General features: G+C 42.8%; 1 protein-coding gene across 1 annotated transcript in view; it reads right to left on the reverse strand.

The window, feature by feature from the left end:
• Positions 1-17,564, reverse strand: part of LOC120058172 (E3 ubiquitin-protein ligase MYCBP2) — a 286,250-nt gene that overhangs the window by 160,740 nt on the left and 107,946 nt on the right. The window contains exons 17-19 of the mRNA XM_039006646.1: positions 16,608-16,718; positions 15,944-16,039; positions 2,479-2,598 (exon numbers count right to left, since the gene is read on the reverse strand). Of these exons, the coding sequence (XP_038862574.1) occupies positions 2,479-2,598; positions 15,944-16,039; positions 16,608-16,718 (327 nt within the window). The remainder of the gene's footprint in view (positions 1-2,478; positions 2,599-15,943; positions 16,040-16,607; positions 16,719-17,564) is intronic.

Raw genomic sequence — 17,564 nt, forward strand, 5'->3', positions numbered from 1 at the left:
GAAAGTCATCTCCTCATTGGTTTATAGAAGCAGGTACCCACGTGCCATCTCCTCATTGGTTATACCCATGTGGGTGATTGAAAGACGAACTTTGTTGCCGGTTGTCGTGGTAATACAATGAAAGTTTACATGCGATCACCATATAAGTTCAAAGATGAAAAAGCCTGGAAGGAGGAGAGATGACTAGAAACGATTCGGTTGTCTGTTTTATGTGTGGATTAATTGTCGGAGTAGAGGTCTTTGTGCATTTCAGGTAAAATAACAACTCAATGTTTATATCCCAGGACAAATTAGCTAGCAACAGCAAGCTAGCTAAATAGGACAAATTAACATTAGCTAGCAAGTGCAAGCTAGCTAGCTAAATTGCCATACATGTTTAATGCTTTTCGACCTGTCCAAATTAATATCATTGGTTCAGAGTTTGTTTTGATATTTTAACCTGCGTGTCGTGATCGCGTTTGGTGTGGGGGGGGGCAAAATAAATGTATGCACGATAGCGCACGCGCGCAGCCGGTTAGGGTTCCGTGTTACCTGTATATATGGATGGACGCTTCTCCCTCTCTGTCACAGATACCATGGTTGCTCTTAGTTTGAAGATGTAATCCGGAGACAGGTGTTAGATACAACAGCCTTTGTGTGTTCCCTTTTTGACTCCGTCTGCATATTTGCAATCAAATGCCAGAATCTTCTCTATTTCCTTAGCTATCATACTCTAACTTCACTCATTTCAAAACTTGGTCCTCCAGAAAGTGGAGAGCAACACTTATGCAGTTCTACTACGTGATATCTAAAAAAAAAAAAGATGGGGAGAGGTCTGTCCGTAATAAAGAGATGCTCTGCTTTTTTTTACACCACTCTCCAAGTAGGAAGATCTGCAGGCTCCAGTTTTGTCTTATCTTGATCATTGTCTAGTTGTGTGGTCAAGTGCTGCAACGAAAGACCTAGTTAAGCTGCAGGGGCATGTCTTGCTCTTCATTGTAATCAGAGGGCTGATATAAATACTATGCATACTAACACTTCTTATAAGAAACATTCATGTGTTGAAAATCCCAAATTGTTTACATGGTAAACTTATACACAGCTCTGACACACACACTTACCACCAGACATGCCACCATGGGTCTTTTCACAGTCCCCAAATCCAGAACAAATTAAAGAAAGCGTACAGTATTATATAAAGCCATTATTGCACAGAACTCCATCTCATATTACTGAAAAAACTGCAAACCTTGTTTAAAAAAATTTAGACTACGTGTGCCTTTAAAAAATGTTTTTATATAGTGCTGTCCTTGAGCTGTTCTTGTCTATTAATGTTGTGTATTGTTTCATGTTTTTTGTGGACCCCAGGAAGAGTAGCTGCTGCGTTTGCAACAGCTAATGGGGATCCTAACAAAATACCCAATAACACTTTGTATTTAGGACAAATCGTCAATTGCTCTGCCACATTTTTTAAAGTATTATTTTAGTGCCTTGTTGCAAAAGGATGCAAGTTTTGGAATAGTTTTATTCTGTACAGGCTTCCTTTAAACTCTGTAATTTAGGTTTGTAATGTGGAGTAACTACAATGTTTTTGATCCATCCTCAGTTTTGTAGTATCACTGCTATTAAAGTCTCTAACTTTTTTAAAGTCACAATTGGCCTCAGTGAATTTCTTGAACTGTTTCCTGTATCTTTGTAATGGATGCCTGTATCTTTGTATTAACTAAGTGTATTGATTCCTGGTCTTTGTGGTTGAATCTGTGCTTGAAATTTACCGCTCGACTGAGGGACCTTACAGATAATTGTTTGTGTAGGGTACAAAAAAAAAAAGACTTATTGCACATAGTGAGTCCATGCAATTTACTATGTGACTTGTTAAGTTCATTTTTACTCCCAAACGTATTTAGGCTTGCCATAAATGGGTTGAATCCTTGACTCAAGACCTTTCCAGCTTTTCATGTTTAATTAATTTGCAAAAATTAAAATAAAAAAAAACATAATTCCACTTTGACATTATGGGGTATTATGTTTAGGCCAGTGACAAAAAAAAAATCAATTTAATCCATTTTAAATTGAGGATGTAACAACAAAATGTGGAAAAAGTTAGCTATATTATGAACACAACTCATCTGCTGTCAATAGCAGAATATGACTCGAGAGCAATTGTAATGACAGTCCCAAGACAGTCCCTGATTAGCAAGGATTAGTCTGTGTTTAATTTAATTGCGTATTAAAAATACAATTTGATATCATCGTGAGGGATTTTCTCGAGCTTCCTAGAAAAATGCTACCGAGGTAGCAACAGCAACCAAGGGGACGGGGCTCAACGAAGGGTACATTCCTTTAACTATTTTTATTGAAAGACCTTTATGACCTATGGCTATTGTGGCCAGAGGACACTCCTCAAAACAAAGTCTTCCTCTTGTGATCAAACACCACTGAGGAAGAGATCAAAGAGGAAGCAGGAAGTGAGTAATAGAAAGTGTCCGGGAGACCTACCTGAATGGTGGAAGCCGCAGCTAACCTGCACAGCTCTCATCTCGCAGTCGAAGCGCACAGCCCCCGGAGGATAAGTGGTGATCTTACTGGCATCCTTTTCCCCTCGCTCACTGTTCCCGTCTGCAAAGGCAAACAGGCCATCAGTCAGGTAGACAGAGGGAAGGAGGGAAGGAGGGAGCAGGGAGGAGAGAGAGAGGGGGGGGGGGTTAAGAAAGATGGAGAACTCTGTTGGTAGCTTCAGAGATGGGTGTCTCAGGATCGGAGCAACAACAGTCCTGGAGCAAGAAAGAGAGGGAAGCTGGAAGGAGCAAGTCATTGAGAAAAAAAAAGGGAGAAAAGGACAATGAAGTCATGCAAAAAGAAGGTAGAAATAAGGTAAAAAGTCTCAAAACCTCAAAGAGCAGGACCTCTCTTTGTGGGAGGACATTTGGTGGGGGGGTTGATTCAAGTTCAATTTCAATGTGACGTATCACTTGCAGGTGTGTTTGACTCCTAACTACACGGCAACAGGACCCAGAGCTTAGTGATGTTCTTTCCAGCTGCATTTATTTAAAAATATTCTGTATAAAAGTGTAATGTGAGTTTGGTGTGTCAATGGCTTTCATAGGGGTCCTATTGTTTCGGAGGTCATAATGGTGGGTGAGAGGAACTGGTGTGACATCCATTTGCCTCATGCACTGCGACACATTTCAAGATTTAATGTCACATTCACAAGTACAGTGAAATGCCATTCTTGCAAATTCAAAACCCAACAATGCCATAATCAATAACAATGTATTACTAGATAAAAAACTTGAGAAATAAGAATAGAAAATATGAAATACAAAGTACATAAGTAAGCATACTATATACAGGAAATATTTAACAAGTCAGTTCCAATACCATATTTAAATGTGTATACTGGATACTGGAGTGATGGAGGTAAATATGTGTAGGGGTAAAGGGCTTAGGCAACAGGGTATAAGATAAACAGAGTAGCAGTAGCTTGTATGCGAGTGGGTGTGAGGCAGTATAAAATAATGTACATATTATGTGCGAGTGAGAAAATTGAGTGTTTGTGAGTGTGTAGGGCCCTGAGTGTGCATAGAGACAGTGCAAAGATTTAAATAAAAAGGTAAATAAAAGACAGAAGGTTAACTCCGATAGTCCGTGTATCTATTTGGTTAACTATTTATTCGTCATATTTCTTGAAGCTGTTCAAGAGACTGTTGGTGTCAGGATTGATGCACTGGTACCTCTTGCCATGCAGCAGCAGAGAAAATAGTATACGGCTTGGGTGGTTGGAGCCTGAATTTTTCAGGCCTTCTTTTCACACTGCCTGATATAGAGGTCCTGGATGGCAGGGAGCCCGGCCCTAGTGATGCACTGGGCTGTCCACATAACCCTCTGTAGTGCCATGCGATCGAGGGCAAAGCTATTGCCATACCAAGCAGTGATGCAGCCAGACAATATGCAATATGGAGGAATGGGCCAAAATACCAGCAACAGTGTGTGAAAACCTTGTGAAGACTTACAGAAAAAGTTTGACCTCTGTCATTGCCAACAAAGGGTATATAACAAAGTATTGAGAAACTTTTGTTATTGACCAAATACTTATTTTCCACCACAATTTGCAAATAAATTCATTAAAAATCCTACAATGTGATTTAATGGATTTTCTTTTCTCATTTTGTCTGTCATAGTTGAAGTGTACCCATGATGAAAATTACAGGCCTCTCATCTTTAAGTGGGAGAACTTGCACAATTGGTGGCTGACTAAATACTTTTTTGCCCCACAGTATTTCACATGACTGGGAATATAGATATGCATCTGTTGGTAACAGATACCCGGGGATCAGAAAACCAGTCAGTATGTGGTGACCACCATTTGCCTCATGCAGTGCATCACTACTCCTTCGCATTGAGTTGATGAGGCTGTTGATTGTGGCCTGTGGAATGTTGTCCCACTCTTCAATGGCTGTGCGAAGTTCCTGGATATGGGCGGGAACTGGAACATGTTGTCGTACACGTCAAACCAGAGCATCTCAAACATGCTCAATGCGTTCAATGCGTGACATGTCTGGTGAGTATGCAGGCCATGTCTGGTGAGTATGCAGGCCATGTCCGGTGAGTATGCAGGCCATTTTCAGCTTTCAGGAATAGTGTACAGATCCTTGTGACATGGGGCTGTGCATTACCATGCTGAAACATGAGGTGATGGCGGTGGTTGAATGGCACAACAATGGGCCTCAAGATCTTGTCACGGTATCGCTGTGCATTCAAATTGCCATCGGTAAAATGCAAATGTGTTTGGTGTCCATAGCTTATGCCTTGCCCATACCATAACCCCACTGCCACCATGGGGCACTCTGTTCACGCCGTTAACATAAGCAAACCGCGCTCCCACACAATGTCATTTACGTGGTCTGCGGTTGAGGCCGGATGGACCTACTGCCAAATTCTCTAAAACGACATTGGAGGCAGCTTACGGTAGAGCATTCAGTTTCCTGGCAACAGCTGTTGTGGACTTTCCTGCAATCAGCATGCCAACTGCAAGCTCCCTCACAACTTGAAACATCTGTGGCATTGTGTTGTGTGACAAAACTGCACATTTTAGAGTGGCCTTTTATTGTCCCCTGCACAAGGTGCACCTGTGTAACAATCATGCTGTTTAGCTTATTGATATGTCACAACTGTCAGGTGGATGGATTATCTTGGCAAAGGAGAAATGCTCACTAACAGGGACATAAACAAATTTGGGCACAAAATTTGAGAGAAAAACATTTATGTATGGAACATTTCTGGGATATTTTATTTCAGCTCATGAAACCAACAGTTAACATGCTGCATTAATATTTTTGTTCAGTATTTAAATTAACACATGAACTAACTGCTGGATTAGTCAGCATAGACCTCACAGACTTACGCATGACCATGGACCAGGGTTCAGTAGATGGACACTATAAAAGGAACATTTTCCTTTCGCCTCAAGAGGGGTGCGAATTCGGGTACACGATCACACCCTCTCCCCTTGATGCTTTACCTTTATAACAGCATTATATCCTATATTTAACTAAGTGACATCCTAAAGAATATCCATCGTCCCTCAGTCTTTTCTATTCAGTGTCAATACCTACACTCTCATAAACATCAACTGTGGGGTGGAAGAGGGAAAGATCCTAGTATATAATAATCCTAATGGGTTAACCAGTGTGACATACTAATCTCGATTAAGAATAGTCTCTTTCACATCTTCCATCTGCACTTTCCTCTAAAACGTAGTTTATTGCTTCCAAATATAACCACAGGGCACCGACACCATCTATTTATACCGATTAGTGACAATCCATGGAGGATATTTCAAATGCATCCTGTTCAGATATAAAACAACTTTGTTCTTTCATTTATGGCTATAAATACTCAATTGAAAGCCTATGCTGACGTCTGGGATGACATGAAATAAGCACAATTGGTGTCAGAAGTCGATCCGTCACATCTTCTCTCTGACCTACCTATCACATAATTGTCGAGGCGCTATGACAACGCCTGCTGTTTCACCTGCATCTAATTCTGGTGTCAGACGACGGCCATTGAAAGACAAATCTACTCTCCTGCTTAGAGATTGCTGTTCAATCGAGTTGAACTGATATTGATTTTTCTTTAACAAAACTGCGTTGCCGTCCAAGGACTAAAGTGCCGAAGCAGAAGAACAATTAATGTAATAGACACCCAATTGTTTCTTATTCTCTCTCCCTCGGTTCACCCTTTGTATTGATACTAATGCACCAAAGATTTAGAAGGGTCTTTGCTGAAAGGGGCAATCTGCAATTCAAACACTTGCAAATCAGTCATCGTTTTGGGAAACAGCTGGGTGATGGGGCTGGAGATATGTAACTACTCAAATTCATAGGTCAGTGGATGGATGGAAGGACTAGAATCAAAATTATAGTTTTAACCATGTTTTGAGGCAATATAGTGTTTGTTAACAATTGCATTATTTACAAACATAGGAGTGAAACATGCTTAAATTGTGGGTTCTGATGGGGTTACACAAAGCACGAGGCATTTATAAGTTATATTTTTAAAGTAGCAATGGCTATATATCATGAAGTACAAAAAATAAATGTAGTAATGACATTGTCAACAATTCAACATGTTGTTAATTGCCTTGACGAAGGTCTATCTTGCATTTGTTCGTCATTATTTTGTTTGTACAGTGCATTCGGAAAGTATTCAGAACCCTTGACCTTTTCCACATTTATTCTAAAATGGATTAAATAGTTTGTTCCTCCCCTCATCAAACTACACACAAAACCCAATAAGTTTTTTACAAACGTTTGCAAATGTATTAAAAATGTAAAACTGAAATACTACATTTACGTAAGTATTCAGCCACTTTACTACGTACTTTGTTGAAGCACCTTTGGCAACAATTACAGCCTGGATTCCTCTTGGGTAATGCTACAAGCTTGGCACACCTGTATTTGGAGAGTTTCTCCCATTCTTCTCTGAAGATCCACTCAAGTTCTGTAGGTTGGATGGGGTGAATCGCTACACAGCTATTTTCAGGTCTTTCGAGAGTTGTTCGATCAGGTTCAAGTCCGGACTCTGGCTGGGCCACTCAATGATATTCAGAGACTTGTCCCGAAGCCAATTGTTGTCTTGGCCGGATGCTTAGGGTCATTGTCCTGTTGGAAGGTGAACCTTTGCCCCAGTCTCTGGAGCAGGTTTTCATCAAGGATCTCGCTGTACTATGCTCCATTCATCTTGACTAGTCTCCCAGTCACTGCCGCTGAAAAAAAATCCCACAACATGCTGCCATCACCACGCTTAACTGTTGGGATGGTGTCAGGTTTCCTCCAGACCAGACGCTTGGCATTCAGGCCAAATAGTTCAATCTTGATTTCATCAGACCAGAGAATCTAGTTTCTCATGATCAGAGTCCTTTAGGTGCCTTTTGGCAAACTCCAAGCGGACTAACATATGCCTTTTACTTATTGGCTTCCGTCTGGCCACTCTACCATGGGTGTCCTTCTGGAAGGTTCTTCAATCTCCACAGAGGAACTCTACAGCTCTGTCAGAGTGACCATCGGGTCACCTCCCTGACCAAGGCCCTTCTACCCCCGATTACTAATTTTGTCGGGGTGGCCAGCTCGATAAAGAGTCTTGGTGGTTCCAAACTTCTTCCATTTAAGAACGATGGAGGCCACTGTTCTTGGGGGCCTTCGATGCTGCAGAAATGTTTTGGTACCCTTCCCCAGATCTGAGCAACGACACAATCCTGTCTCTGAGCTCTACAGACAATTCCTTCAAAATCATGCCATGGTTTTTCTCTGACATCCATTGTCAACTGTGGGACCTTATATAGACAGCTGTGTGCTTTTCTAAATCATATCCCATCAATTGGGATATACCACAGGTACCACCACAGGTGTACTCCAATCAAGTTGTAGAAACATCAAGGTTGAACAAAGATATACTTGAGCTCAATTTCGAGTCTTATAGCAAAGGCTCTGAATTCTTATGAAAATCAGGCATTTAAAAAATATTTATATATATAAATTAGTTTTCGCTTTGTCATTATGGGATATTGTGTGTAGATGAATGAGGAAAACACTTTATTTAATCAATTTCAGAATAAGGCTGTAACAAAATGTGGAAAAAGTGAAAGGGTCACAAAGTTTGGACGCACCTAATTCAAGGCTTTTTCTTTATTTGTATTATTTTCTACATTGTAGAACAACAGCGAAGGCCGTACATACCTACACGTACGCTACGGTCACAAGACGCAGGCCTCCTAATTGTCCCTAGAATTTCTAAGCGAACAGCGGTAGGCAGGGCTTTCTCCTATAGAGCTCAATTTTTATGGAATGGTCTGCCTACCCATGTGAGAGACGCAGACTCGGTCTCAACCTTTAAGTCTTTACTGAAGACTCATCTCTTCAGTGGGTCATATGATTGAGTGTAGTCTGGCCCAGGAGTGTGAAGGTGAACGGAAAGGCTCTGGAGCAACGAACCGCCCTTGCTGTCTCTGCCTGGCCGGTTCCCCTCTCCACTGGGATTCTCTGCCTCTAACCCTATTACAGGGGCTGAGTCACTGGCTTACTGGTGCTCTTTCATGCCGTCCCTAGGAGGGGTGCGTCACTTGTGTGTGTTGAGTCACTGACGTGATCTTCCTGTCTGGGTTGGCGCCCCCCCCTTAGGTTGTGCCGTGGCAGAGATCTTTGTGGGCTATACTCGGCCTTGTCTCAGGATGGTAAGTTGGTGGTTGAAGATATCCCTCTAGTGGTGTGGGGGCTGTGCTTTGGCAAAGTGGGTGGGGTTATATCTTTCCTGTTTGGCCCTGTCCGGGGGTATCAGTGGATGGGGCCACAGTGTCTCCTGACCCCTCCTGTCTCAGCCACCAGTATTTATGCTGCAGTAGTTTGTGTGTCGGGGCTAGGGTCAGTTTGTTATATCTGGAGTACTTCTCCTGTCTTATCCGGTGTCCTGTGTGAATTTAAGTATGCTCTAATTCTCTCTTTCTTTCTCTCTCTCGGAGGACCTGAGCCCTAGGACCATGCCTCAGGACTACCTGGCATGATGACTCCTTGGCCGTGCTGCTGCTGCTGCTCCAGTTTCAACTGTTCTGCCTGCGGCTATGGAACCCAGACGTGCTACCTGTCCCAGACCTGCTGTTTTCAACTCTCTAGAGACAGCAGGAGCGGTAGAGATACTCTTAATGATCGGCTATGAAAAGCCAACTGACATTTACTCCTGAGGTGCTGACTTGCTGCACCCTCGACAACTACTGTGATTATTATTATTTGACCATGCTGGTCATTTATGAACATTTGAACATCTTGGCCATGTTCTGTTATAATCTCCACCCGGCACAGCCAGAAGAGGACTGGCCACCCCTCATAGCCTGGTTCCTCTCTAGGTTTCTTCCTAGGTTTTGGCCTTTCTAGGGAGTTTTTCCTAGCTACCGTGCTTCTACACCTGCATTGCTTGCTGTTTGGGGTTTTAGGCTGGGTTTCTGTACAGCACTTTGAGATATCAGCTGATGTAAGGGCTATATAAATAAATTTGATTTGATTTAATGTAGTAACCAAAAAAAAGTGTTATTTATATACAATATATTTTATATTTGAGATTCTTCAAATAGCCACCCTTTGCCTTAATGACAGCTTTGCACAATCTTGGCATTCTCTTAACCATGGGCTCCCGAGTGGCGCAGCACTCTAAGGCATTCCATCTCAACGCAAGAGGCGTCACTACAGTCCCTGGTTCGATACCAGGCTGTATCACATCCGGTCGTGATTGGGAGTACCACAGGGAGGCGCACAATTGGCCCAGCGTCGTCCGGATTTTGCTGGAGTAGGCAGTCATTGTAAATAAGAATTTGTTCTTAACTGACTTGCCTAGTTAAATAAAGGTTCAATAAAAACATTTAAATGAGGTAGTAACCTGGAATGCATTTCAATTAACAGGTGAGCCTCCTTAAAAGTAAACTTCTGGAATTTCTTTGTTGTGTTGTGAAAAAGTAGGGTGGTAAAAGATCAAGTCCATATTATGGAAAGAACAGCTCAAATAAGCAAAGAGAAACAACAGTCCATCATTACTTTAAGACATGAGGTCAGTCAATACTTTCAAGAACTTCGAAAGTTTCTTCAAGTGCAGTCGCAAAAACCATAAAGCGCTATGATGAAACTTGCTCTCATGAGGACCGCCAAAGGAATGGAAGACCCAGAGTAAGCTCTGCTGCAGAGGATAAGTTCATTAGTTACCAGACTCAGAAATTTCAGCCCAAATAAATGCTTCAGAGTTCAACTAACAAACACATCTCAACATCAACTGTTCAGAGGAGACTGTGTAAATCAGGCCTTCATGGTCAAATTGCAGGAAATAAACCACAACTAAAGGACACCAATAAGAGGAAGACTTGCTTGGGCCAAGAAACACGAGCAACAGATATTAGACCGGTGGAAATCTGTCCTTTGGTCTGGAATATAAATTGGGGATTTTTGGTTCCAACCGCTGTGTCTTCATGACACGCGGTGTGGGTGAACGGAAGATCTCTGCATGTATATTTCCAACCGCAAAGCATGGAGGTGTTATGGTGTGGGGGTGCTTTGCTGGTGACACGGTCTGTGATTTATTTAGAATAAAGCTACACTTCAATCTGCAGTGATACGCCATCCCATCAGGTCTGGGCTCATTTGTTTTTCAAGAGGACAATGACCCAACACACCTCCAGGCTGTGTAAGGGCTATTTACCAAGAAGGAGAGTGATGGAGTGCTGCATCAGATGAGCTGGCCTCCACAATCCCTCGACCTCAAACAAATTGAGATGGTTTGGATGAGTCCGACCGCAGAGTGAAGGAAAAGCAGCCAACAAGTGCTCAGCATATGCGGAAAGCATTGCAGGTGATGTTGGTTGAGAGAATGCCAAGAGTGTGCAAAGCTGTCATGAAGGCAACGGGTGGCTATTGATGAATCTCAAATATAATTTTGATTTGCTTAACACTTTTTTGGTTACGACAAGATCAAATCACATTTATATATGTCACATGTGCTGAATACAGCCGGTGTAGACCTTACAGTGAAATGCTTACTTACTAACTTTTAACCAACAATGCAGTTAAGAAAAATAACTAAAACAATGAAATAAAAGTAACAAATAATGAAAGAGCAGCAGTAAAATAACTATAGGGAGACTATATACAGGGGGTGCCGGTACAGAATCAGTGTGCAGGGTCACCGGTTAGTCGAGGTAATTGAGGAAAAATGTACATGTAGAAAGAGTTATTAAAGTGACTATACAAATAGTCTGGGAAGCCATTTGATTAGATGTTCAGGAGTCTTATGGCTTAGGTGTAGAAGCTGTTTAGAAGCCACTTGGACCTAAACGTAGCGCTCCTGTACAGCTTGCCGTGCGGTAGCAGAGAGAACAGTCTATGACTAGGGTGGCAGGAATCTTTGACAGTTTTTAGGGCCTTCCTCTGACACTGCCTGGTATAGAGGTCATGGCAGGAAGCTTGGCCCCAGTGATGTACTGGGCCATTCGCGCTCTGCAGTGCATTGCGGTCGGAGGCCGAACAGTTGCCATACCTGGCAGTGATGCAACCCATCAGGATGCTCTCAATGGTTCAGCTGTTGATTCCATATGTGTTATTTCATAGTTTTGATGTCCTCACTATTATTCTACAGTTGTAGCCAAAAGTTTTGAGAATGACACAAATATTAATTTCCACAAAATGTGCTGCTTCAGTGTTTTTAGATATTTTTCTCAGATGTTACTATGGAATACTGAAGTATAATTACAAGCATTTCGTAAGTGTCAAAGGCTTTTATTGACAATTACATGAAGTTGATGCAGAGAGTCAATATTTTCAGTGTTCACCCTTCTTTTTCAAGACCTCTGCAATCCGCCCTGGCATGCTGTCAATTAACTTCTGGGCCACATCCTGACTGATGGCAGCCCATTCTTGCATAATCAATGCTTGGAGTTTGTCAGAATTTGTGGGTTTTAGTTTGTCCACTCGCCTCTTGAGGATTGACCCAAGTTCTCAATGGGATGAAGGTCTTGGGAGTTTCCTGGCCATGGACCCAAAATATCTATGTTTTGTTCCCCGAGCCACTTAGTTATCACTTTTACCGTATGGCAAGGTGCTCCATCATGCTGGAAAAGGAACTGTTAATCACCAAACTGTTCCTGGATAGTTGGGAGAAGTTGCTCTCTGAGGATGTGTTGGTATCCATTATTTATTCATGGCTGTGTTCTTAGTCAAAATTGTGAGTCAGCCCACTCCTTTGGCTGAGAAGCAACCCCACACATGGTCTCAGGATGCTTTACTGTTGGCATGACACAGGACTGATGGTAGCGCTCACCTTGTCTTCTCCGGACAAGCTTTTTTCCGGATGCCCCAAACAATCGGATAGGGGATTCATCAGAGAAAATGACTTTACCCCAGTCTCAGCAGTCCAAACCCTGTACCTTTTGCAGAATATCATTCTGTCCCTGATGTTTTTCCTGGAGAGAAGTGGCTTCTTTGCTGCCCTTCTTGACACCAGGTCATTCTACAAAAGTCTTTGCCTCACTGTGCGTGCAGATGCACTCACACCTGCCTGCTGCCATTCCTGAGCAAGCTCTGTACTGGTGGTGCCCCGATCCCGCAGCTGAATCAACTTTAGGAGAGGGTCCTGGCGCTTGCAGTACTTTCTTGGGTGCCCTGAAGCTTTCTTCACAACAATTGAACCGCTCTCCTTGAAGTTCTTGATGGTCAGATAAATGATTGATTTAGGTGCAATCATACTGGAAGCGAGATCCTTGCCTGTGAAGCCCTTTTTGTGCTAAGCAATGATAACGGCACGTGTTTCCTTGCAGGTGACCATGGCTGATAGAGGAAGAACAATGAATCCAAGCACCACCCTCCTTTTGAAGCTCCCAGTCTGTTATTCAAACTCAATCAGCATGACAGCGTGATCTCCAGCCTTGTCCTCGTCAACACTCACACCTGTGTTAACAAGAGAATCACTGACATGATGTCAGCTGGTCCTTTTGTGGCAGGGCTGAAATGCAGTGGAAATGTTTTTTGGGGATTCAGTTCATTTGCATGGCAAAGAGGGACTTGGCAACTAATTGCAATTCATCTGATCACTCTCCATAACATTCTAGAGTATATGCAAATTGACATCATACAAACTGAGGCAGCAGACTTTGTGAAAATTAATGTCTGTGTCATTCTCAAAACTTTTGGCCATGACTGTAAAATGTAAAAAATAGTTTTAAAAGATAAGAAAAACCCTTGAATGAGTAGGTGTTCAAAAGCTTTTGACCGGTAGTTTAGTGTAGTGTATATATACGTTTGGGGTCACTTAGAAATAGACTGACGAGTTTCAGAATTAAGTTCTTTGTTTCTGGCCATTTTGAGCCTGTAATCGAACCCACAAATGCTGATGCTCCAGATACTCACTCAACTAGTCTAAAGGCCAGATTTACTGCTTCTTTAATAAGAACAGTTTTCAACTGTGCTAACATAATTGCAAAAGGGTTTTCTAAAGATCAAGTAGCCGTTTAAAATGCTAAACTTGGATTAACTAACACAACTTGCCATTGGAACACAGGAGTGATGGTTGCTGATAATGGGCCTCTGTAGGCCTATTCAATTTTCCATAATAAATCTGCCGTTTCCAGCTACAATAGTCATGAACAATGTCTACACTGTATTTCTGATCAATTTTATGTTATTTTAATGGACAAAAAAATTGTCTTCTCTTTCAAAAACAAGGACATTGCTAAGTGACCCCAAACCTTTGAACGGTAGAACATATATGTGTGTGTATGTATGTATGTACAGTTGAAGTCGGAAGATTACATACACTTTGGTTGGAGTCATTAAAACTCCTTTTTCAACCACTCCACAAATGTCTAATTAATAAACTATAGTTTTGGCAAGTCGGTTAGGACATCTACTTCGTGCATGACAAGTCATTTTTCCAACAATTGCTTACAGATTATTTCACTTATAACTCAGTGTATCACAATTCCAGTGGGTCAGAAGTTTACATACACTGAGCTGACTGTGCCTTTAAACAGCTTGGAAAATTCCAGAAAATTATGTCATGGCTTTAGAAGATTCTGATAGGCTGATTGACATCATTTGAAACAATTGGAGGTGTACCTGTGGATGTATTTCAAGGCCTACCTTCATACTCAGTGCCTCTTTGCTTGACATCATGGGAAAATCAAAATAAATCAGCCAAGACCTCAGAAAAAATGGTAGACCACAATTCCGGCTCATCCTTGGGAGCAATTTACAAATGCCTGAAGGTACCACATGCATCTGTACAAACAATAGTAGGCAAGGATAAACACCATTGGACCACGCAGCCGTCATACCGCTCAGGAAGGAGACGCGTTCTGTCTCCTAGAGATGAACGTACTTTGGTGCGAAAAGTGCAAATCAATCCCAGAACAACAGCAAAGGACCTTGCGAAGATGCTGGAGGAAACAGGTACAAAAGTATCTATATTCACAGCAAAACAAGTCCTATATCGACATAACCTGAAAGGCCGCTCAGCAAGGAAGAAGCCACTGCTCCAAACCCGCCATATAAAAAACCAGACTACGGATTGCAACTGCACATGGGGACAAAGATCTAACTTTTTGGAGAAATGTCATCTGGTCTGATTAAACAAAAATAGAACTGTTTGGCCATAATGACCATCGTTATGTTTGGAGGAAAAAGGGGGAGGCTTGCAAGCCGAAGAACACCATCCCAACCGTGAAGCACAGGGGTGGCAGTATCATGTTGTGGGTGTGCTTTGCTGCAGGAGGGACTGGTGCACTTCACAAAATAAATGGCATCATGAGGTGGGAAAATTGTGGATATATTGAAGCGACATCAGTCAGGAAGATAAAGCTCGGTCACAAATGGGTCTTCAAACTGGACAATGACCCCAAGCATACTTCCAAAGTTGTGGCAAAATGGCTTAAGGACAAAAAGTCCTGGTATTGGAGTGATCATCACAAAGCCCTGACCTCAATCCTATAGAAAATTTGTGGGCAGAACTGAAAAAGTGTGTGCGAACAAGGAGGCCTACAAACCTGACTCAGTTACACCAGCTCTGTCAGGAGGAATGGGCCAAAATTCACCCAACTTATTGTGGGAAGCTTGTGGAAGGCTACTCGAAACATTTGACCCAAGAAAAACAATTTAAAGGCAATGCTACCAAATACTAATTGAGTGTATGTAAACTTCTGACCCATTGGGAATGTGATGAAAGAAATAAAAGCTGAAATAAATAATTCTCTACTATTATTCTGACATTTCATTCTTAAAATAAAGTGGTGATCCTAACTGACCTAAGACAGGGAATTTTTACTAGGATTAAATGCATTTGTCTAAGGTTTATGTAAACTTCCGACTTCAACTGTATATCATAATAATGCAAAATCAGCTTTATGCTGAGAGCCCAGTGTTTCTTCTACTATTACTTGAGCGAGACGCCCTGGCCTGATCCCAGACCTGTTTGTGTGTATGTTTGGGCTAAACAGCAGATTTGGGATCTGGCGAAGGAGGATGGTCTACAGTAGTTAAGCTCAACTGGTTTTGCCTCGGGACCCAAATTGAACCAGGGGTTCTCAGTCGCCGACCCCTTAACTATACTGAAGAAAAATTATTCAGAGATCAGTTTAATGTATTTGGCTAAGTTGTATGTAAACTTCCGACTTCAACTGTGTGTGTGTGTGTGTGCACGCACACATAGATATATATATACACACACATCACATATACATATATCCACACACACATAATTATGATCCGGTGTAGATATGTCTTACTTTTCAAGGGAGAGAGAGAGAGGAGAGAACGGGTGGGCGGGCGGCTGTGTAAACGAGCTGGACAGCCGGTTTGGTGGGGTGTGAGACAGACCAAAGAGGGGCGGGGCGGTGCCCGTTTGAGTTAAGGATAGTGAATTGGAAGACCGGCTGTTGTACCTGTGTGCTTGTCCCGCTTATGCCTTAGGGGTCTGAGTCTGACTAGGGCCTGCTCACGCTGGTTCATTAATATGGGGCCGGGGAAAACAATGCGGCCTGGGAGGGAGAAAGAAACTTTCACATGCATGGACACAGCAGGGTGACAGATTGGGAGAGATACACAATTGTCACACTGCAGCATAACAACTACTAAAACAATAGCACAACACACTGCACAATCACAAATACACAAGCCAAGGGGAAAAATCACAAGGGCACAATACTGAAATTTGGGAAACACAATCATAGCAAGGACAAGGTCAGAGTACTGTCTTTCCATGCCTGTATTGTTTATGGCCCCACCCAGGTCACTGCACCCATCAACACAAACACCAACCAGCAAACTTACACTAGCAAACACACACACCCTCCCCTTGTCACTAATCCCCATCCCCTACTCACTATTCCCTCCTAGTCGTTGATGTTTTGGCTTTTCTCCTCCCCAATCACACAAACACCTTCCACTCTCCCCTAATCTCCTATCCCCTAGACCCTATTCCCTACCCCGTTGTCCCCATCCCCTTCTATCCCATATTTCGTCCCTGGCTTCAGCCTTTTCTCCATCCCAAACACAAACCTAACCCTATACCCTATACCGTATCCCCTATCAAATCCTTGCCCGTACCTCGTCCCTCCTCCAGCCGGTGTCGGCGGTTGATGCGCTGACGTTTCTCCTCCTGCCGGATCTGGATGTGCTCCTCGATGTTGACTCCTGGGGGAGGGGGGACAGGCACAGCTGAAACACACACCGCCCCGCGGGAGAGAGAGAACCAGGTGGAGGAGGAGAGACAGAGACAACACACAACGTGGATGAATGGAGGGAGGAGACGACGACATGGAGAAGCGATGCATCTTCACATAGGATAGAATGACGCAAACCCATTGCCTTGAAACTGACATGAGGTCAGTTTATTGTTTCATTAGCCTCGACATCCTAACAAAATCACGCTAAATTGTTAAACATTACTGATTTAGTCTGGAATCCGCCAATAGAGGCTCTTGGCCTGGTAAAAAAAAGTCCTATCAAAAATTATGGGCTGGTTGGTCTGATGATGTGATCCACTTACAAATACATTTCATACAAAACCCCTCATTGCAGATGAATACAAATGGACTAAATGTCCGGGGGTATCGTTGGACGGGGCCACAGTGTCTCCCGACCCCTCCTGTCTCAGCCTCCAGTATCTATGCTGCAGTAGTTTGTGTCGGGGGGCTAGGGTCAGTCTGTTATATCTGGAGTATTTCTCCTGTCTTATCCGGTGTCCTGTGTGAATTTAAGTATGCTCTCTCTAATTCTCTATTTCTCTCTCGGAGGACCTGAGCCCTAGGACCATGCCTCGGGACTACTTGGCCTGATGACTCCTTGCTGTCCCCAGCCCACCTGGCCATGCTGCTGCTCCAGTTTCAACTGTTCTGCCTGCGGCTATGGAACCCTGACCTGTTCACCGGACGTGCTACCTGTCCCAGACCTGCTGATACCCTGAATGATCAGCTATGAAAAGCCAACTGACATTTACTCCTGAGGTGCTGACCTGTTGCACCCTCGACAACCACAGTGATTAATATTATTTGACAATGCTGG

This window comes from Salvelinus namaycush, chromosome 13, assembly GCF_016432855.1.
Source record: "Salvelinus namaycush isolate Seneca chromosome 13, SaNama_1.0, whole genome shotgun sequence".
Lineage (NCBI taxonomy): Eukaryota > Metazoa > Chordata > Actinopteri > Salmoniformes > Salmonidae > Salvelinus > Salvelinus namaycush.